At 27.4% G+C, this 20,812-nt stretch overlaps 5 protein-coding genes across 26 annotated transcripts; 3 read left to right on the top strand and 2 right to left on the bottom strand.

Moving 5' to 3' along the window:
- The first annotated feature begins 1,355 nt into the window (after positions 1-1,355).
- On the top strand, positions 1,356-5,663 carry Vps53 (vacuolar protein sorting 53). 2 transcript variants are annotated; one of them, XM_015333998.2, is made up of 13 exons: positions 1,356-1,854; positions 2,025-2,425; positions 2,512-2,632; positions 2,704-2,840; positions 2,969-3,410; positions 3,484-3,827; positions 3,916-4,071; positions 4,147-4,272; positions 4,357-4,435; positions 4,573-4,721; positions 4,794-4,974; positions 5,034-5,168; positions 5,241-5,663. In XM_015333998.2, the coding sequence occupies exons 1-13, from the start codon at positions 1,768-1,770 to the stop codon at positions 5,268-5,270; spliced, it is 2,388 nt and encodes a 795-aa protein (XP_015189484.2). In that variant the 5' UTR covers positions 1,356-1,767; the 3' UTR covers positions 5,271-5,663. The 2 variants fall into 2 exon arrangements, with proteins under 2 accessions (XP_015189484.2, XP_089027381.1); XM_089171255.1 differs by having other exon boundaries at positions 1,358-1,854; positions 4,809-4,974; positions 5,034-5,167; positions 5,239-5,663.
- Positions 5,480-8,562, bottom strand: LOC107073364 (high mobility group protein 1.2). Of its 10 annotated transcripts, none has more exons than XM_015333982.2 (6): positions 8,486-8,562; positions 7,416-7,583; positions 7,202-7,338; positions 6,975-7,114; positions 6,711-6,885; positions 5,480-6,561 (listed from the first exon to the last, which is right to left on the bottom strand). In XM_015333982.2, the coding sequence occupies exons 2-6, from the start codon at positions 7,522-7,524 to the stop codon at positions 6,499-6,501; spliced, it is 624 nt and encodes a 207-aa protein (XP_015189468.1). In that variant the 5' UTR covers positions 7,525-7,583; positions 8,486-8,562; the 3' UTR covers positions 5,480-6,498. The 10 variants fall into 10 exon arrangements, with proteins under 10 accessions (XP_015189468.1, XP_089027386.1, XP_015189463.1 ...); XM_089171260.1 differs by having other exon boundaries at positions 7,416-7,553; positions 8,486-8,504; XM_015333977.2 differs by lacking the exon at positions 8,486-8,562 and adding an exon at positions 8,188-8,485 and having other exon boundaries at positions 7,416-7,553.
- A 147-nt stretch (positions 8,563-8,709) lies between these two features.
- LOC107073365 (uncharacterized) lies at positions 8,710-9,845 on the top strand. Its single transcript, XM_089171264.1, is given in 3 exon segments — positions 8,710-8,990; positions 9,098-9,281; positions 9,403-9,845. Coding segments are annotated over 3 exon segments (621 nt in total). The 5' UTR covers positions 8,710-8,833; the 3' UTR covers positions 9,683-9,845.
- A 154-nt stretch (positions 9,846-9,999) lies between these two features.
- On the top strand, positions 10,000-16,171 carry fl(2)d (Pre-mRNA-splicing regulator female-lethal(2)D). Of its 9 annotated transcripts, none has more exons than XM_015333970.2 (6): positions 10,000-10,400; positions 11,014-11,384; positions 13,497-13,621; positions 13,707-13,885; positions 13,959-14,113; positions 14,239-16,171. In XM_015333970.2, the coding sequence occupies exons 2-6, from the start codon at positions 11,153-11,155 to the stop codon at positions 14,964-14,966; spliced, it is 1,419 nt and encodes a 472-aa protein (XP_015189456.1). In that variant the 5' UTR covers positions 10,000-10,400; positions 11,014-11,152; the 3' UTR covers positions 14,967-16,171. The 9 variants fall into 9 exon arrangements, with proteins under 9 accessions (XP_015189456.1, XP_015189458.1, XP_015189461.1 ...); XM_015333972.2 differs by lacking the exon at positions 10,000-10,400 and adding an exon at positions 10,430-10,531; XM_015333975.2 differs by lacking the exon at positions 10,000-10,400 and adding an exon at positions 10,463-10,569.
- Positions 15,882-20,696, bottom strand: Grip91 (gamma-tubulin complex component 3). 4 transcript variants are annotated; one of them, XM_015333966.2, is made up of 11 exons: positions 20,299-20,696; positions 19,919-20,085; positions 19,625-19,757; positions 18,835-19,252; positions 18,270-18,772; positions 18,006-18,201; positions 17,686-17,890; positions 17,365-17,586; positions 17,067-17,198; positions 16,695-16,955; positions 15,882-16,562 (listed from the first exon to the last, which is right to left on the bottom strand). In XM_015333966.2, exons 1-11 carry the CDS (start codon positions 20,375-20,377, stop codon positions 16,386-16,388), a joined length of 2,493 nt encoding a protein of 830 aa, XP_015189452.1. In that variant the 5' UTR covers positions 20,378-20,696; the 3' UTR covers positions 15,882-16,385. The 4 variants fall into 4 exon arrangements, 3 of the variants coding, with proteins under 3 accessions (XP_015189452.1, XP_015189453.1, XP_015189454.1); XM_015333967.2 differs by having other exon boundaries at positions 18,006-18,198; XR_016176141.1 differs by having other exon boundaries at positions 16,375-16,562; positions 16,695-16,894.
- Positions 20,697-20,812: the final 116 nt, after the last annotated feature.

The following is a 20,812-nucleotide window of genomic DNA, read 5'->3' as shown; positions in this document are numbered from 1 at the left end:
GGACTAAGGGAGTAATTACCTGTCTTTAAATTGGGATATTTCCTACAGGTAAATATTTATAAATATAAATTCAACACCAAAATTTAAAAAATAAATTAAAAATTCATATGAAAAAGAAAATTTTTTTAAATAACCCGTTTTAAGCGAAATATCGAGCAAAAACCGTTTTCACCCCTTGATTTTTAATAGAAGGGATGAAAAAAAAAATTTTTTGTTTCCCTACGATTGTTCTTTGTAGTTTTTTAAAGATAATTAAAAAAAAAAATTTTTAAAAGTCCAATTTTTATATTTTTTATTGAATTTTCATTTTTTGAGTACTTTGAACCGTCGTAGGGGTGAAAGGGTGCGTTTTAGGGGAAAAATGGTCTGATATAGATAGGCCTAAAATTTTATGCTCTACAACTTTTATTTGAAACTTTTTTTGATATTTTCAACATATAATCCAAAAATCGTATTTTGGGGTAGTTTTTAATTTTTTTCACCCCTTTCCCGGTGGTTGAGAACTTTTTTACTTTGCCCACAGTATTGTACGCATTTTTCTGATAATTTCCATATTTTTTCAGCCGTATAGCTCAAAAACCCGATTTCAGGGCTATTTTGACTGGACTACAAGAAAGAAAAGCAAGTCGCATCCTAACAATAAAGATCATAAAACAAATTCAGTCTAATATTATATTTACTATAGAGAAACCCTCTACATGCACCAGGACGGTGCCGACATCTCGCGGCTGCCAGCGCCAAGTTCGGCAGACGTACCCAAAAACTACTAGAGGTGCGCGTTTCTTTCAGCGACACTTTCTGCCTCTGCTTTGTAACCAAACCTTGATGTAGAGGCGGTCGATTGGTCAGAACTCGTGGTATAATTGCGCCTGGGAATCTGATTGGTCGGGCCTAGTAACGAACATCCCGGATCATCTCCTCGCTTCTCGGAGATCATCGATCCAACGGATTTCTCGACAGGAGTTCGATATCACTCGCCAAGCTTATCAGTCGACTGCGCTTGCTCTCTCTTCCGTATCAATAATCATTCTGTATCTCGTTGTGCGTGTGTGTATAAATTCTGTATTTTGTTGAATAAAATCTGTTCTGAGAGATCGCAAATAAAAAAGGTGAAATCCCTTGTTGTGTCCGGCTTCCTCATTAGTCGTTACGGTGGTCAGTAACTAGCCATTCGGCCCGCGGACATTGCATTTCCCACATTTCTATATACAACTTTTATACTATTTAAAATGTTTGATTCATTCGCGCGCAATCACCTGATTACATAAGTTCCTATCCCCCAAAATTCTTTGGCTCGTCCCCCCCACAGGGTCCCTAACCAAGTGTCTACATCAGCGCCATTCTGGAAGGTTTTTGAACTGTTATTGACAGAAAACGCTGGATACTTTTTTACATTTTCTCCCATAAGAGATGCTACTCCTTACCTCTACCCTCCATAGGTTAGAAGTAAGGTGAGGATTCTTCTGTTAGATTCGTAATTTAAATTTTGTTCGTACGTGACGCTAAAATCGCACATGCATTGAAGATAAAATGGTGAAGCATTTTGACAGTGAAACAATATCAATTGTCATTTTTAAATAGTAAGAATAGATTGACTTGCAAAAAAGAAATTATCTAATTATTAACAAAGGAAACTTATTCTATAATTTTAAGAAAGAATATTAACGCTATGGAAGTGTATAAAAAAATTTCTTAACACTTTATTAGAGGTTAGAAATTAAGAGAAAAAGATCATGTAAGATAATATCCCAAAGATAATAAAACATAATGGAAATTAATGAAGATAGTGATTTGAGTGATCTACGATCTGGCGTTTATACATTCCCTTCGAGTGTACAAAATGTTATAGATCAGGTTTGTGCTCTTATTTATTTCTAACTTTTATACTCTATTAACCTTATAAATCAAGGTTGACATCTATTTAATTGGGTATTAATAACATTTGAGAGCATATACAATACATGCATAATATATATTATCTGTCTTTTGTATTTATATATTGTCTATTTTTTATTAATTAATAGGTATTATCCAGCGATGATCCATTGGATGAAGCTAATTTCACAGTCGTTAATTATATTAACTCTATATTTCCAACCGAACAATCTTTGTCTAATATCGATGATGTAATGAATGAGATGGAACAGAAAATTGATACTATTGACAAAGAGATGAGCGCTGTTGTATGCGGACAGACAAATATAGGTCAAGACGGTAAAGCGGCATTAGAAGATGCTCAAAAAGTAATTAAACAATTATTTATTCATATTAAGGATATAAAAAATAAAGCGGAAAAATCCGAAGATGAAGTCCAAGAGATCACAAGAGATATTAAACAATTAGATTTCGCTAAAAGAAATCTTGTAACTTCTATAACAACATTAAATCATTTACATATACTTGTCGAAGGAGTTGACACATTAAAGTATGCATTTTATTTATATTTATACTCTTTGTACTTTAAATTTTTATTTAAAATATTATATATTATATATTTATGTCTACTTTTAGAATATTTATACAGAAAAAACAATACGGAGAAATTATTAATCCATTACAAGCAATGACAGAAGTCATGCAACACTTCGATAGTTACATGGATATACCAGAAATTAAAAAATTATCAGATGAAGTAAGATATTTTATATTATATTGTTAACGTAAATGTATATAAAATAATTTTCATTTCTTTCTTTATTTCAGGTTCGACAAATACATGTTGAATTAGCTCAACAGATTACAACAGATTTCAAAGAAACATTTTCCGGGCAAAATCCAAAATATTTTAATCAACTGACAGATGGATGCGTAGTAATATCTTTATTAGATCCAAAAGTAAAGTATGTACTATTATCCCAATTTTTCTAATTACAAAAAAAATAATGTATATCTAAAAATAATTGAAAACAATACAAAATTTAATGTAGGAAAATTATATGCTAATAATTTTCTTTCTTATTTTTAATAGGAAAGATCTACTAACATGGTTTATAGATATTCAATTAAAAGAATATGCACACTTATTTGACGAAAATCAGGATTACGCATGGCTAGATAAAATAGACAAACGATATGCATGGCTTAAGAAACATTTACTTGACTCTGAATCTAAATTCGGTACAATCTTTCCACCCGATTGGGAAGTATCTGAACGTATTGCCATTCAATTCTGTTCTGTTACAAACGATGCTTTGACCAAATTGATGCATAAAAGACGTGCAGAAATAGATGTCAAATTGTTACTCTATGCTATTCAAAGAACAGCGAATTTTGAATCATTATTAGCTAAACGTTTTGCAGGAAGCAAATTATCTACCGATAATACTGCAATATCTACTGAAAATGAAAATTCGACTGTGAATAATAAAGACAATAAAGGATCTGGAAACCCATTTGAGGAAGACGAACAAGTAAAATTAATTTGATTATTTTTAATATTTCTTAAAATATTTCTATAGTAATATAAAAATTTTTTTCACACAGGTGGAATATCAAAAGTCAAAAACATCTCATTTTATAAACCTCATAGGAAAATGTTTTGAACCATACTTACATATATATATCGACAGTTTAGACCGTAATCTAGCCGATTTAATGAATAAATTTGTATCTGATTCTAAAACTCAACCACTAGGGGGAAAAGATTTTGATGATAATGAAGGCTCCAACAGTGTTCTATCGTGTGCTGAATTATTTCTTTTCTATAAAAAATGTATATTACAGTGCACACAACTTAGTACAGGAATAATAATGCTGAACCTTACTAAAACTTTTCAAAAATATTTACGAGAATACGCCGTGAAGATACTTCAAAATAATTTACCTAAGTTAGTAGTACTAAATATTTATCAATATACTAATTTTTAAGATTCTCTGTTAACTATCTTGTTGCTCATACAACAAATTTGGATACAGAAATGGAAGCAGTCTAGGAATTAGTACGAGTATGAGTAGTATAACACGAGATTTTCGTGGTTTATCAACATCCGGATTTATACAAAATGTTCAAAATTTTTTAAAAGAAGGTGAAAGTACGAAATTTTGTAAAGAAGAACAAGCACGTATTTGCTGGTAAAAGTGAATTAACATTTTTTAAATATTCAAAAAATTCTTGCTAAATAAATGAACATTTAAGAATCTTTTCAGCATTTTAACAACGGCAGAATATTGCTTAGAAACGACGCAACAGTTAGAAGAAAAATTACGTGAAAAAACAGATCAATGTTATGCGAAAAAAATTAATTTATCTCAAGAGCAGGATATCTTTCACGAGTACAGTATTTTTATCTCATATTTTGATATTAAAAATTGCAAAATTTTACTAAACTAAATGTAATTTTAAACATTTGCCCTTAGTGTTATTTCAGAATGTATCTTGTTACTCGTTCAAGACTTAGAAGCAACTTGCGATTCTGCATTAACTGCAATGACCAAGGTACATTAACTAAACTTAATAAATAAATATAATATTCTTAGAGTTTGTTAATAAACTTGCACAGATACAATATTTAAAATATAAGTATTTGTTTAAAGAAACAAACATAAAATAATCGTATTCCTGTTTTCTTTCAGATACAATGGAGTTCTATAGAAACGGTTGGAGATCAAAGTAATTATGTTAATACAATAGTGGTACATCTACGACAGACGATTCCCACGATAAGAGATAGATTATCTTCTTGTCGGAAATATTTCACACAATTATGCGTGAAGTTCGCAAAGTATAATATTTTTCTAATACAGGAATTATTTAATATTTATTTATAATATAATTGTATTTATAATTTAAATAGAAATTTTTATTACAGTTCTTTTATAACTAAATTGGTGCAACAATTATATAAATGTAAACCGTTAAGTGCAGTAGGTGCGGAACAATTATTGCTGGATGTTCATATGCTGAAAACAGAACTTTTAAAATTACCTTCTACTGGCTATCAAATTCAGAGAGAACCACCAGCTTCTTATACAAAGGTAATATATTCATTTCAAAACAATTATTATAATAAATAATAATTTTATTTCGTAAACAGATTGTTAATAAAGGTATGACAAATGCTGAAATGATTCTTAAAATTGTCATGTCGCCGAATGACTTTGTAAAAGAATGTAAGATGCACCTACCAGATTTACAAGTATCAGAATTTCAAAAAATCTTAGATATGAAGGTAATGATCGTTCATATAATCAGATATCACTACGATATATACTATTAATTTATCTTCATTATATTTATTTAGGGTTTAAAAAAACAGAACAAATTCAATTAATAGAACAATTCAAGCAACCAGAAAGTGCAGGTTTATCGTTAACTTCGAGAAATAGTACCATTCAAGAAAGTCCTGAGCATGAAGCAGGTCAAATTAAAAAATTAGAAAAACTTATTAAAAAAAGGATGTAAATTACCTACTTTCCCTTTGTTTTTATGACCGTATACTATTTAGATAATTAAGGGTGAAAAAAATATTATAATTTCAAATACATTTTATTTTGTTATATATTTATTTTTTAAAAAAGAACAAGATACACATAAATTGAATGTATATGTATATATGAATATGCTATAGTGAGCCTTGAATGTATATCTTGAGTACTCAAGCATCCATTGTTACAAACGTATATAATATGTGTGTAACTGAATAAAACAAGCATATTGTACAAAGCTCTATTTGCTTGATTGCTTTCTACAATATGACGATTTTTATAATATAATATACTTATAATTGCATATCATCGTCATCATCATCATCATCGTCATCATCATCATCATCATCATCATCATCATCATCATCATCATCATCATCATCATCATCATTATTATTATTATTATTATTATTATTATTATTACTTTATTATTATTATTATTATTATTATTATTATTATTATTATTATTATTATTATTATTATTAATAATAATAATATATTATATCCATTATAGTTGTTTTTATTACTGTTATATTGATATCAATATTATACTTCCTTTGTAAATATAATAGCACACATTATCTCGTAAAAATAATTTTGATAACATTAATAAAATTTTACATTTCCTTCTTGGGATATTTCAAAAATATAAGGTCTAGTTTAAACTCAAATTCAATGAGAACTTCAGCAAAGATTCATTATCAGTATTGTTCAATTTAAGAACATCCTTATTATATTCCTCACTCTATATGATAATATAAAGACCAATTTTAAGAACATACTGATAAAATTCAAAACTTAAAATATATGCCGAATGAAAATATTTCATAAAATGTCTTATATCACTAAAAAGTATAATTATAAATTATTTCTCTTCCGATAAGTCATAGATTTTTTTTTACTGTTAGTGAAAGATTAAAATCTAGAGCAGTACTCATTTTGGATATTAATATAGACTGTGTACATATTATATACAAAGAATAATTATAACAGATTAGTATTCAAAATTATTATATATCCATGAATTTAAGACCATATATATTGTCTATAAGATTATTTCTTATAGTTGCTATTTTACACTGTTCCAACATCTTCTGGATCATAGTTTTTCATCCTCTTATTGTACGCTATTATTTCCTGAACAGTGAAAAAATTAATGAAGAAAATTTTTAATGAAAGATTTAATTTTTTTTGAATTCTTTGTTCTAATTTGTATTTAAAATGTACTGAACATTCAAATTAATTATCTTTTAAAATTATGTTTTATCCAAAAATATATTACATACTCTTTCATATCTAACTCTATCTTCTTCAGCAATAGCCATATATTTTGATTTAGTTTGTAAATCGGTTGTCATCCAAAGTTTACCCAATTCTTTAGCAATATCACCAACACCCATTTCCGGATGCAATTCTCTCATCTTACCACGTAATTCTTGGCAAAAGTAGAAAAATGCTGAACTAATAACAAATAAGTAGAAAGCTTTTATATGTATCTAATAAAGATTAGAAAAACAAAGAACATAGAATGTGAACAAAGGTATACATACAGTGCACGCTTTGGAGCATCCTTGTCTCTATATCTCTTAGTTCCTCTACGTGTTGGTTTCTCAATTTCTTCATGACCATAATGTCTATCGTAGTAATACATCTTTTTATTGCAATGAGTCCCACCTTCAAGGTGAACTATCTAGTAATATACATAAGTAAATCAAATAAATATTTATTAAAATCATATAATTAAACTAAAGTTAAATTATCGCAAAGTTAAACTCACTTCATTTTTAACCGGAACAGCATTAATAATAAAATTTTTATTTTGAGCATTAGACCACTTTGCTTGATTGGATGAAACACCAGAAACACTAACAGGCTTCATTACCCCGTCACCACATTCTACAAAAGTATAATTGACTTTTCGCAAATTATATATATGTGAATATGTACATATAAATATATAATAATTAAATAAAAAATGAAATATAACTTACCGGGGGGTATATTTCCAGGATTAACAATCATAGTATCTCTCATTCCAGAATTTAAAGAATTATCAGGATTTTTAGAAAGATATACATTTTTTCTATCATTAGACTCCATGACTGCGAAGAATTTTATCTTAATACGTCCTTTATAAAGATATTTATTTGTTTAGTTACCTAAAAATACTTTTTATATTTATCCTAAACTTTAATCTTACTACTATGTACCACCTTATGTTTCTTTTATTATTCTTATTTCATTAGCCTGATTACTTACCACACAAATAAGTATTATTTTAAATATATACTTAATTTAATGTCATGACACTTAAAAACAATATTTAAAATATTTTTTTTTATTCTGAAAAAAACAAATAAATAAATACAGAATAAAATAATTTAACAACAAGTATTACAAATACTACCTATCAAATTATTTATTAATAATTTAATATTTATATTATATATATATATATATATATATATATATATATATATATATATATATATTTTTTCTAATTAATAATAATCTTCATATTTTAAATCTTGATCTATTATTTCGCAAAAATAAAGCATTTTTATAAAGATTAGTCGTTCACATCAATTTTTTTCTTTGTGAACACGGGAGAAGCAATTCCACATATTCGCGTACAAATGAAAAAGAAAGAAAAAAGAAATAAAAAAACACTAAAAGAACGATAATCGACCAGAATATAATAAAATAAAAAGAAAAAAAATCACAAAACAAAGGATACAGTTAATTATAGCAGCATTAATTTACCTATTGTGACAACAATAGTCGCAACAGAGTACCTTAGCATAAGCTGCTGTATCCACGTAGTTTAATCAGAATCAGCTACAACCGTTCCCTATGTTCAATGTAAATGTCCGTCGATAGTTGCTACGCGATTATATTGTTGCATCGTACAAAAGTTATACGATGTGGATTTAAGATTCGTAAAATTTAGTCGCATTGATTAAATGTATGCTTTCTATATGCCGGTAGTTTACACGATAAAAATTAATCTAACTGATAACGTTGATATAAATGTCGTAATTTGACGTTGAAATACAAGTACCTTGATTCCGTCCCTTTATGGCGCAGTTCAGTGATACCAACTTTTCCATTTTAATTCTTCCAGAGCATCCTGTGAATAACCTAACCTTTTATATATTGTAGCAACCTACCACATTTCAGTTTTATTATAATTATTGAATTTTTGGATTATATAGAAAATATTATTTTGTATTTTTATTATTGAAATAAAATAGAATAAAAATATTTAATTATTAACCATATTTTGGTTAAATATAGAAATCATTATATATATGCAAGTACTTAAGTATATATGAAAGTATATACATATTTTGGTTAAGCATATACAAAAGTTTTTAGTTTATGTGGATCTTTATAAACATAATAAAAAATGTCTGATAGACAGGAAGTGGAAAGTGTCAAAAAGAAAAAAAGTGGAATTATTTATTTATCATCTATTCCTAAATATATGAACATTACTACGGTTAGAGAAATGTTTTCCACTTATGGAAAAATTGGTAGAGTATATTTACAACTTGCTGAAAATCGTAAGTTATAACATAATATTTTTTAAGATATTTCTGTTGCAATTTAAAAATAAAAGAATTAAGGATAATCTCTTTGAAAAAATAAGATATTTGTATTTATAACAAAGTTTATTTCTACAGCGGAGAGTGGTAAGAAAAAAAGCCGATAAAACATTTTACAGAAGGATGGGTGGAATTTGAAAGTAAGAGAGTAGCCAAATATGTAGCTACGACATTAAATAACAAACAAATTTCAATGCGTAAGAAAAGTAAATTCTTTGATGTCATATGGAATATTAAATATTTACCAAGGTAAGAAAATGCTAAGTAATTACACATCTTTATTATTTATATGTACTTTATTATTTTTATTTTATAATGTATTATTTATTAATTGCAAATTATATATTAATATTTATGTTCTTTCTTTTAGATTTAAATGGATTCATTTAAGTGAACGCTTAGCATATGAACGAGCAATTCACAAGCAAAGACTTCAAACAGAAATTGCACAAGCAAAGAGAGAAACTAATTACATTTCTAATAATATTGATAGAAGTAAGAAGTTAAGTAAAAAGAAAATTGAAGGAAACACAACAAAGTTTATTTTACCTAAAATCAAACAAAGGGACACAGATGAGGAAATTAGAAATATAAAAGGAGAAACCGAGCCCCAAAATAGAGACGAAATTTTTAAATCTTTATTTAGTTAATGTTTTTAAAAGACTGCAATAAATATTTAATGTTCGAATTTTTTATTATATTATATAAAACTAGTAATATAGACTCGTATATTATAAATATTAATATTTTGTACAAAATCAAACGATCTTATGGTTAAGATCAAATAGTACAAATAAATAATTTAATTATTTACGTTTGTACATTTCATATTTGTGTGATATTTAAGTGATAAAAGAAAAATATAATATTAATTGAAAAAGCTTTTAACTTAAACAAAAAGAAAGAAAATCCAGGTTCAGCATTCTGTGAATGGCGCATGCGCATAAACTCGAATTTCGAGATTAAATCGAAGTGCCTGTTCGTACCACCATTCTGTTTTATTTCTGTATGTGTGGTTAGGTGGTGGGTCAGTTTAGATGTGTGTAAATGTACGGGTTTCTTCTCCCATTGCCAATAATACGAGAGTAGTATCGAAAGATTTTGCAAGTTTCAATGACCTTTCTTAATTTCGCGTAATTTTCGTTCGTATAATATAAAAGTATTAGTCTAGTTTTAAAAAAAGCTAAATTATTATCGAATAGGATTTTAAATTGGTTGGAATTCAAGTAAATGTGAACATTCATTTCGTAGTGTACTTGCCAACTTGTAAACGCATACATATGTATAAATAGATGCATTTTTCATCATGCACGATCAAACTTTCTTTATTGACATCTATGAATGATATGCAAATATCATTTTCATCGGGTACGTAGCATGTAATTATTTTGGAGAAAATAAAATTCAGTAAATAAAATTGACAGTTGGTAACAGCAAGTTAGTTACATCTTCGATAGAAATTTACCTTATGGCTTAACATCTGGATTATCTCTGTGATTGTATGAATGTACAACTATGTTTATATATTTGAAATTACGTAATTATTTGCCTTTAAAGATTTTTCCTTTTTTTGTACATAGAAAATTATAAATTAAATAATAGTTTAAATTAAACTGTAGATACGAAATTCTAATCGAAAATATGTCCTCACGAAATGGCGTCACAACTATGTACTTTTGATTATACACGCTGATCCTTGGAATCAGATAATCTGTAATTTTTCTCTCTATAAAAATCTCTCGCGTAACTTGATATTCATCACATCATAAAAAATTAATTTTACACTTATTAATAAATTTATTAGCGATTTGTAAAAAAGAAAACTAAAATATGTGTATAAGATAATATTTCTTAGATTTGTAAAAAGCCATTTTTTTCTAACATTAAAGAAGATGTTATTTATACTAAAAAGTTTGAATAATAATTAAGTAATATTCAATTATTTTTCTAATATTAATAAATCTTTTTTTGTCTTTCACAGATATTTGGCATCATCTTATTACTATTTGCACTGACCTATCTCTAACAAAGCTGTAACTAAAGTATTAAGGATTGCAGATAACTCAAACAGATATTCTGACAATCCTTTATATGATCGTGCAGTAAAAAAGCAACGTGAAATGGCAGAGGAGTGTAATGAGGTTAAATCAACAGGACCATCTTCGCCAAGAAGTCCGCTCAGCAATGGGACAGGGACTAAAGCTTGTAGTCCACATTCTCCACGGCAGCCAAGGCGTATAAAGCTTACAGGACAACAATTGGATAGCTTAACTAAAGACGAATTGGCAGTCAAGTGGCAAGAACAGGACTTATATGTGGAATATCTAGAGGCCCAAGCAGCAGCCCAGGAAGGTACTGAGATCACTTGAGTGAGGCCAACTCACTCTCCACATTTCTTAACCAGATTAATGAATGCCAGAACACTGCAATCTCTCACATGAGATAAGACTCTTATAGGGACATTAAGCTTAGATCTCAACTGTTTTAAATCAGTGTATAGGATAATAATGATGTTAAACATATATATACATTATACATAAGTGTATATATATATATATACATATATATATATATATATATATATACTTATATATATAAGTTTCTAAGTTAAAGGGAATTTATTTATAAATTAGTTAGAAAATTAATTAAGTATACTTTGGAGTTTTCTTCATTTTTTGGGGCTTATTAAGTTGAATCGAGCATGCTGAGTATTCCTATTATTGCTAATCTTAGTTAACTTATCTGAATCGCAATGTGCATTTCAGATATAATATTGTACATATTTCTAAATTATATCATTGACTACTTTTTTATATGTAGTAAGAGTAAAAGGATATATATTATTGTCTTTCAAGTGCATTGAAAAAAAAGAGAAAAAAAGAAAAAGATAATAGAAATGAGTGATACACTATATTTGTGGAAACCAGGTGACAATTTTATAGTGCAACTTGCCACATGAAATATAATTATTATGGAAGAAGTCTATACACATCATGCAAAACTTCAAGATGCATTATACTTTTTTCTAAAACATGCGTGTTCTTTTAAGGTGTATAGTGCGAATCAAAACAAAAAGAAAGAAAAAAAAAGTGATGCTGTGCATATTACGCAGATAAAATGAATTTTTTCATTTAACATCTGTATGTCTGCTTTTAATTATTTTTATTTCGTGAAATTGAAAGAGAAATATTATTTTTAATTTGATCTTATAAGTGAAAGTGCGGTGTGCTGCGCATGTTCTATAGTGTAATAAGCATTAAAGTTGGCAATGAAACATGTGTGTGCGTGTATGTGTACACATTCAATATGAAGTTTTCACTTTATGAGGATCATAAGGGATATAACATCTACCCCGATGCTAACTTTACAACCCAGAGGAATGTAAAGAATGGTCCCATGCATCCTTCGGCCTAGAAAACACTGTGCTGGTCCTGAATATTATGGTGGGTCTTGAAAATGTTAATTGATCTGGTCGCCATCTGGAATCCTTTGTGTATAATTGGATACCCTATTTTTTTAAATTTATGCATCCTCTATCTTATCTGATTTTTCATTCTATCCATTTAATATGGTTGAATGATACTGTTATAATTATTGTGTTTATAGATATGTATATGTATATATCACCTATAAGATATGTATATATCACTTATAAGATATATATATATACGCAACAATAATCTCATAATAATAAGCAAAAAAAAATCTAAAAGTATATGAATTTTTAAAAGATATTAAATGTGATTGCACACTATTGTCTATAAGTACTATCAATATTATATCTGTATGTATTTCTTATACATACTATGATGAAAATAATTGCCATTGACGAAATATATTAAGAATAATAACTCTATTATATCGTAATTAGAGTAAATATTTTAGACATTTCATTTGGACAAATAAAAACTGCTTTTATTAGAAACTTATAAGAAAATGAAAATAAATCTAAATTAGATCGTTAATGAAGTATATAGACACAGTAATATATCTTTTTCATGGAGACAATTTAATTCATGTTCTGGGATACAAATATGAAATTGATTCAGTAAAACTAATGGGCTAATAGTGTATATAGTATTAAAGTTATTTAATACTTTACTTTCATTTTAAAATGCAAGGAAGAAATAATGTTTAATAATACAAATATTTTAGTTTTATCAAAGCCATTATCAACACGCACACACATATAAATAAATTAACTAACGGAAGAAAGTTAGGAAGCTGATACTGAAACAAATATTTTTGATTAAAGATATTAAATGTACTAAGGGATATAAGATACTATTTTAATTTGCATAATAACTTTATTATCGCATGTAATCAATACAATTTACTATATTTTTATTTATTAGAACATTAACATTAGTACTCTTCGAAAACAAAAATATATGTGAACCATGCAAATGGATAGTAAAAGAAACAAATACGTATTGCAAAAGTTGACACAATACCATTTTATAGGTGAATTAGCTACATTGAGAGAATCCGAGGATAAATTCAGACAACAACATATTGAAGCTTCTCATCGTGAAAAAATCTTAGTGAGAAGGCTTGCCTCTAAAGAACAAGAACTTCAAGAATGTGTCGTATGTATTTTTCATTTAATTCTGTCAATCCTAATAATTTTGGATATAACATATGCACTCACAAAAGCATTTTATTATCCAACAGAATCAAATATCAGAGATGAAAGCAGCTCAAGTACCATCTGTTACTTCTTTGAGATCTGCTTTGCTAGATCCTGCTGTTAATCTTTTAATACAAAAATTGAGGCAAGAATTGGTCACAACTAAAGCTAAATTAGAAGATACACAGAGCGAACTAAGCGCATGGAAATTCACACCAGATAGGTAATTAATTATAGTTGTTTAATGTTTAAGCAAGATTTATTATATATATATATAATTAAATGTGTATTTTTAGTAACACCGGTAAAAGATTGATGGCCAAATGTAGATTATTATATCAAGAAAATGAAGAATTAGGTCGAATGATAGCTAGCGGAAGAATTGCTAAATTAGAGGGTGAACTTGCATTACAAAGAAGTTTCAGTGAAGAAGTTAAAAAATCTCAATCAGGTATGTATATGTATAATAAAGTATTATATTATGTTTCAGATAATGATGAAATTAAAATTAAAAAGCAATTTTATTATTTGAATTATATACTATATAATAACTTTTATTCATGTTGTATCGAATAGAGTTAGACGAATTTCTTCAAGATTTAGATGAAGACGTGGAGGGTATGCAAAGTACAATATATTTCCTGCAGCAAGAATTACGTAAAGCACGAGAGTCGGTTATTTTATTGCAACAAGAAAATACGGTATTGAAAATAAATTCTGGTGATAATAATTCAATGAATCTAACTAATGGATTGTCACCCCATACACCATCAATCAAAAAGGAAAAATCCGAGGAAAACTTAGCAGTAGATGTTAAGAACTCAAAATTGACAGAAGGAAGTGATATGTGTAAAACAACGAGAACTTCACCGTTACTAGATAATAAATTACTTCAAAGTGAACACGCAAGCATTGAAAGAGTAGATCGGATAGATAGAAAAACAAATCAAACAGATCATAACGATGAGAGCTCAAGCGATTCGGCTGCTTTAATAATTAAAGTTGAAAATGAAGAGTTGAGTGATAGGGAAGAAGATCACGAAGAAAATCAAAATAATAAGAAAACGTCGAGGACTAAGAGTTACGATAAATACAGTGGAAAAACTAACGGGGATGAAGTATTGACTAGAGCAACTAGGGGTAGGGAAAGGACGAAAAGGGACAAAAGTGCACCTAGCAGTGACGACGAAAGGACGCATAAAAAGAAAAGAAGAGAAAGTGTTCTTTCTCTAGATTATAATGATGCTGACGATGATGCATTAGTTCTGACTAATGGTGAAACTCTTCAAAGTGATCCTGAGTGAATAAAAAAGAAATAATCTCTCAATTACATGTATACATTATCGTTTCATCGAACGTGATTTTTTAAAGAACTAATGTGGTTTACAATATAGGATTAATGTCAATTGTACAAAAAGAAAAAAAGAAAAGCAGAATTTGTACTTATTTCTTGGTAACAAAATTCTGTGCTAATTCTAATCTTATAGTATTAGTTCGTAAACAAATTATCATATGTAACTTTGTACTTCTGATACTATTGGTAATCTTTTGATTGAGTCTAATAAGCTATTCTCTCATTTTCATATTTCATTAAATCACTCTCAGTGTATATTATATTGTATTATCCGTATTTTTTTCTATCCTGTTCTATTCTATAGTATTACATTTCAATTCATTCTACTTTTTGACGTTTATATAAATATATACATATAATTGAAACAAATTTAATTTGTAAATAAAAATTTGTGAGTCACACATGATCTAAATTGTGAAATAATCTAATTACGTACTAGTTAATTATCAATGGATAATTTAGGTGAAATAAGGGTATTTTTGAATATTATTTTTTAATAATTAACCAAATTTATTTCAAAATTGCATGAAAATTAATTTATTTGTACCTCATTGAAGGAAGTAATAAAGCAAAAACAAACAACAGTGAAATAAATAAATTTTTAGGTAGCTCTTTATATACACATACCTATACATACTAAACACGCATACACACTAAATAATTATATTATTCTCATTAGTATATAGAAAAAATATCTTTACGGGTAATATATACAAATAACCCTTGAAGATAAATCTAGTGTTTATTGCGCGTGTGTATGACCTATGTTGTTCTCCATATTAAACATGTGTATGCACGCACATGTCATGTATGAATTGTGCTTTCAATTATGCGTAGGAAGATCTATTTGTTAGTCTATAAAATACTTATAAAATATATACAAACAAAAAATAAAATAATAATTAATTTCAGTTAAATATGTTGACTTTATAAGAAAAAAATAGAAAACAAGATACATTACAAAAATTATGCATTTGTATTTCTAATTTTGTCAGATAACAATGATAAATGTACAAAACGCGTTTATATTACTTTGTATTAACTATATGAGAAATATAAACTTCTTCTTTATTAACTTAAGAAAAGAAAAAATACACTAAAATTTGACATTTCACACATATTCTATAAAAAAATAAATCATTTCTATAAACAATACATTTTTTGTTGAGTATTAATTAAAATTAGTCTTGGGCAATATTTAATTCAATTAATGATTCAAGTTTAACTTACATCAATATTAATCATATGACATTATTAATTTAGGATAAAATATTGCCCAACAATAAGTATTAAAGTAATATATATAAGTATATTTAACAATCATATCTTTAGTCTAAAAATCTTTCAGTAAATCTCTTGTTAATAATCTTCATTTAGCGATAAGAAAACTTTGATCGCTCTGTCTACGATGCTGATATGTCAATGGCGCAACTAATCGACTATCTTTTCTTTTGTAATATTCATTAAAATCTAGTCGTACGCTGAGTAATTGCAAAGAAACGTCTTCTGCTGAGGCAAGCATTAGTAGAAATTTTTTCACTCTATCCTACAAAATAGAAAACATATTGTGTTTAAATAAAACACTTGCAGTATATGTGAATAACGAACAATATATGTTACTATAAAGTAATCACAATTTTCTCAATCCATGGTACATTCTATAATTGTAGATTATTACCTGATAAGTTCTGTATAATAATCTTAGTTGAATAGAAAGAGTATTCAAATATTTTAAAAATGCTGTTTGTCGTTCTTTGGTATCTATATCACTTGCGGTACTTCGTCCCCACGATTTTGTTTGTTCACTTATGACTTGCGTAAAATTTTCAGTAGATAATTTTGCTTCGTGTTCTTGAGTAGCACGTATAAGAAATGTTTCTACAAGATTTTGTAAATCTAGAATTGGACTATACACAGAACGTAGATGATCCATTAATTCCTAATACACATAATATATATGTATATATATATATATGTATATATATATATATATTTAAATTATTCTAATTACATAATTTATTTATATTTTAAAATAGAATTAAATAATTACTTGAGATTTTTCGTCTAATAAGATACCACGTCTTACTGTATCTACGAATTGATCATGAGCAGCTATTATTTCATCAAGTGAGGATGCTTGTCCAAGTTGTTTATTAAATGCATCCCAAGAACACTCAATTACCTAAAATATTATATTTATATAATAATATAACTTATTATTTTTAATATAATATAATATATATAATAATTAATAATAATGATTAAATTTCCATTTAGCTTAAAAACTTTTACATTTGTGTATATATACAAGATTATAACAGGTTCATTAGAAAAAAAGTTAATTTTACCTCAAATAAAAAATAATATTGCAATTGATGAACCAAATGAACCATACTGCTTGTAATAAGATGAATTTGATTTTGAATTGGCAAAATTTCGGGCATTTTTCGAAATATTTTAGCCGACGTAATTTGTTGCTTCCATATTGCAGATAATATTGATTCCATTCGTTTAGCTCTCCATAATGCAAAAAATACTGTTTGATAAGTCTGACTACATGGTTCAAAAATCTGGATTAAAAGTAATGTAAGTGTATAATATATCTTTATAAGTTAATTATTTAAAAACATATGATGTATTCTCATTTTTGATAAATAATGATTACTTACAGTCCCTATAGGTCCATCAACATTATAATCCAATATAAAAATATCCCATCCCGTTTCACTATCCGAAGGTCCTAATAATCTAACATCCAAACGTCTTTGTACATCTATATCTTCTAAATTTGTACTTGTTGCTCTTATGGCTGTTTCCAATATAGATGATATGTTATGTGGATATAAAGAATTTGCTGGCTTGGCTAATTCCGGTCTAAAATAATTATTTTTTTAATTTTTTTAAATTTTTCTAAATGAAAATTTCAATTATGATAAAAGATATATTAGAAAAATATTATTTTAAAATTAAACAAATGTTATTATATTACTCTAATAAATGCATGAGGTGTTGAATAAAGTGTCCTTGACCAAGTAGTACATAGCTTTTTATTCCTTGTAAGTGATCAAGAAGGTGACATTGTTTAGTTAGAATTTCAACAACTCTTGTAGATGTTTCTTTATAAATTGCATCCATTATTGTTTGTAAACGACCATCCGGATCCATATCAAGAAATATCTCAACTGCTATAAATACACAAACATTGTTTAAAAAAATAAAGAATAAATGTGAAAAAATATGAAATAAATCAAACCATTATATTGGTCTTCTGTATTTTTAAACATTTCTGTTTCTCGACCTTGCCATGGTGAAAAGTCCTTACATACTTCGCGTAAGAAATTAATACTTTTTCCTGTTCCTAATATCATTTTTGCTTGTCCTTTAGTAATAAAAGAAGGCACCATTGTATTTCTAACTTGATATTTTTCATGCCACATTCTATCTCCAGCTACATCTGCACATGTTTCAATAAAAAACTCATTGTACGGATCATCCAATTGTCCATCCGTGATCCATCTCATTAACATATTATACAAAGGAACGCAGACACTTTCCAAAATTCTTTTCATTAATTTCTTTGCATTTGCATCACCATGATAACTGAACTCGTATATAGTTGAAGCTAGTAATCCTCCTTTTTGGCCTTGACAAGCTCTTGTCACACTTGCTAGCCACTTCAAAGTTTCCAAAGGATCGTATGCCCAAATATGTAAATGTGAAAGTGTAATTCCATAATAACCCAGTTGATTTTGTGCCCTAATATGAATTCAGTCATTTAAGAATGGCATGACAAACAAAAATTTATAAAACTTTAATACCTGTTTACTTCTTCCTGCATTATAGCGATAAACTTATAATATTCAGATAATTCTTTCTGCAATACTGCAACAAAACTTTCAGCAACTCTGCCGATACCAGCAGCAGATATTCTTTCTAAACTTCTACGTAAAGTGTTATACAAATATCCAAGCTCACTCAATCTCAAAACAGCTTGCTTTTGCGAACTACTGATGTTCACTACAGGGTCGATTTGAAATCCATAATTAGAGTCTAATTTTAAAAATTTCCCTTCTATACCTTGAAAGCAATATATTAAATCTTGAATCAATACATCTTCGGAAACATATTCTTCTCTTAACATATTGTTCTGATTTATAAGAGAACCACGTAAATTTGTATCCATAGTATTTATCGAAATCACTTGTCCCTGATTCCATGACGACTGAGATGGTTGTCCTAATTACAAACCATTAAACAATTGTATTAATTTATAAAATCAATTTGTAAAAGATAAGATAATAATTAACACATTAAGCGCCAGTCTCACGTTAACACGAGATTCTGAGTCTATCGTTTGAGAAATGTTGCGGAATTTTTTTACTTGTATGAGTGAATTATATAATTACATTTTTAATTTACATTTTTAATTAAAAGAACAAAACGTATACGATAATTTGAAAACAATCAAATATTTTCTTTAGCTACTCGTTCAGAAATACGCATTAAGTCCAGCGTTAGTGCTTTTGTAGCTAAAATTTGCCAGCGCGTTCAAACGTTAAATTTCTCATCTGCGCTTTAATGTGTTAAAGTATATATAAATTTGATTACCGCTAACAGACACAATCGGAGTATTCAAACTAGGTTTTATGTCTGGAAGAGAAAAAAGCTTGTCCCTTCTTTGTTCGGTTGTTTGATTCAGATTAAATAAAAACACTAGAATGCTTATACGGTTTCTCAAGGGCTATATAAAATAAAATAATGATTATATAAATTTATTTATATGTAGTATACATTTAAAATACATTTTTTATATAAAAAATTGTTAAAAATAATAATGATAGATAATAGTCCAAAAGTAATAATAACAAAGTACTAAATTTCAATTGTAAAGTGTTCAATTACCCCGGTTCTCAGATCATTGTGCAATTTGTCAAATCTTATGGCATCTTGTGACGACAATTTACTTCTTATAGAACTAGCAACCAATATTTCATCTTCCCTCAACGTTTCTATTCCTTGAATAGATGAAAATAACTCCAAGGAGAATCTCATAAATCTTCTAATAACTTCTGTAATTGACATAGACAATTATAAAACAATTTTCTTTATAATGAACATAAATAATAAAAATTGTATTGTAATATAAAGTTATTGTGAATTACTTTAGTTTAATATAAATATTAAGATAAAAATATTATTTATTGTAATAATATATAATATAAAGAATGATGATAATATAATAACAATATTAAATCAAACGTTTATAATATTATAGACCTAACCTGGCTTCTGTTCCCCAAAAAATGAAATGACCATTTTCTGAACAAGTTCAGCAACATTTTCTTCTTCTGAACCATTCATTTTGAAAAAGAAAAAAAATAAACAATTCAAATTATTAAATTTTTGTAATTAAGAATGTTAACAATATAAATGTTATTTGTTTATTTGGCTTTTGAAAGATACAATGCAACTTAAGACTTTTCTCGCGCGCACATGTGTGTTATTAAAATCAAAATAATAGACTAATATGTATTTTTTTGAATTACAAAGACTAAATTTATTAAATAGATTAACTATAAAAAGTAAAGAAAAGAAATAACTTTAAATGAAGAGGAAAATGTATTAAGATAATTTTCAAAAATTATTAAAAATTATTGAGTTTTGTGACATTTTGAAATGTTACTAATATTCCCTCCACGAAAGTATTTTTAAATCGAATTTTATTAATAATCAAGATATTTTTATATTTATTCGATGCAAGTTGGTAGTGGTTGTTTGTATTTCCATTTCAAAAAA

The sequence above is a fragment of the Polistes dominula genome, unplaced genomic scaffold, assembly GCF_049000335.1.
Source record: "Polistes dominula isolate Pdom_NZ unplaced genomic scaffold, Pdom_raw_medaka contig_31, whole genome shotgun sequence".
NCBI classification, from domain to species: domain Eukaryota; kingdom Metazoa; phylum Arthropoda; class Insecta; order Hymenoptera; family Vespidae; genus Polistes; species Polistes dominula.
This window is presented reverse-complemented; position numbering and strand designations above follow the sequence as displayed.

What these genes read in the sequence shown, in the direction of transcription:
- Vps53 (XM_089171255.1), top strand. Translation starts at nt 1,768, where the DNA reads ATGGAAATTAATGAAGATAGTGATTTGAGTGATCTACGATCTGGCGTT. An exon ending in TACAAAATGTTATAGATCAG is followed by an intron (nt 1,855 to 2,024) that starts GTTTGTGCTCTT and finishes ATTAATTAATAG; the next exon opens with GTATTATCCAGCGATGATCC. An exon ending in CACCAGCTTCTTATACAAAG is followed by an intron (nt 4,975 to 5,033) that starts GTAATATATTCA and finishes TTTCGTAAACAG; the next exon opens with ATTGTTAATAAAGGTATGAC.
- LOC107073364 (XM_015333977.2), bottom strand. Translation starts at nt 8,227, where the DNA reads ATGCTAAGGTACTCTGTTGCGACTATTGTTGTCACAATAG. An exon ending in GACTATTGTTGTCACAATAG is followed by an intron (nt 7,554 to 8,187) that starts GTAAATTAATGC and finishes ATCTTTATAAAG; the next exon opens with GACGTATTAAGATAAAATTC. An exon ending in GATGCTCCAAAGCGTGCACT is followed by an intron (nt 6,886 to 6,974) that starts GTATGTATACCT and finishes ATTTGTTATTAG; the next exon opens with TTCAGCATTTTTCTACTTTT.
- Grip91 (XM_015333966.2), bottom strand. Translation starts at nt 20,377, where the DNA reads ATGAATGGTTCAGAAGAAGAAAATGTTGCTGAACTTGTTCAGAAAATG. An exon ending in CACCTCATGCATTTATTAGA is followed by an intron (nt 17,891 to 18,005) that starts GTAATATAATAA and finishes TAATTATTTTAG; the next exon opens with ACCGGAATTAGCCAAGCCAG. An exon ending in TATTATACAGAACTTATCAG is followed by an intron (nt 16,563 to 16,694) that starts GTAATAATCTAC and finishes TCTATTTTGTAG; the next exon opens with GATAGAGTGAAAAAATTTCT.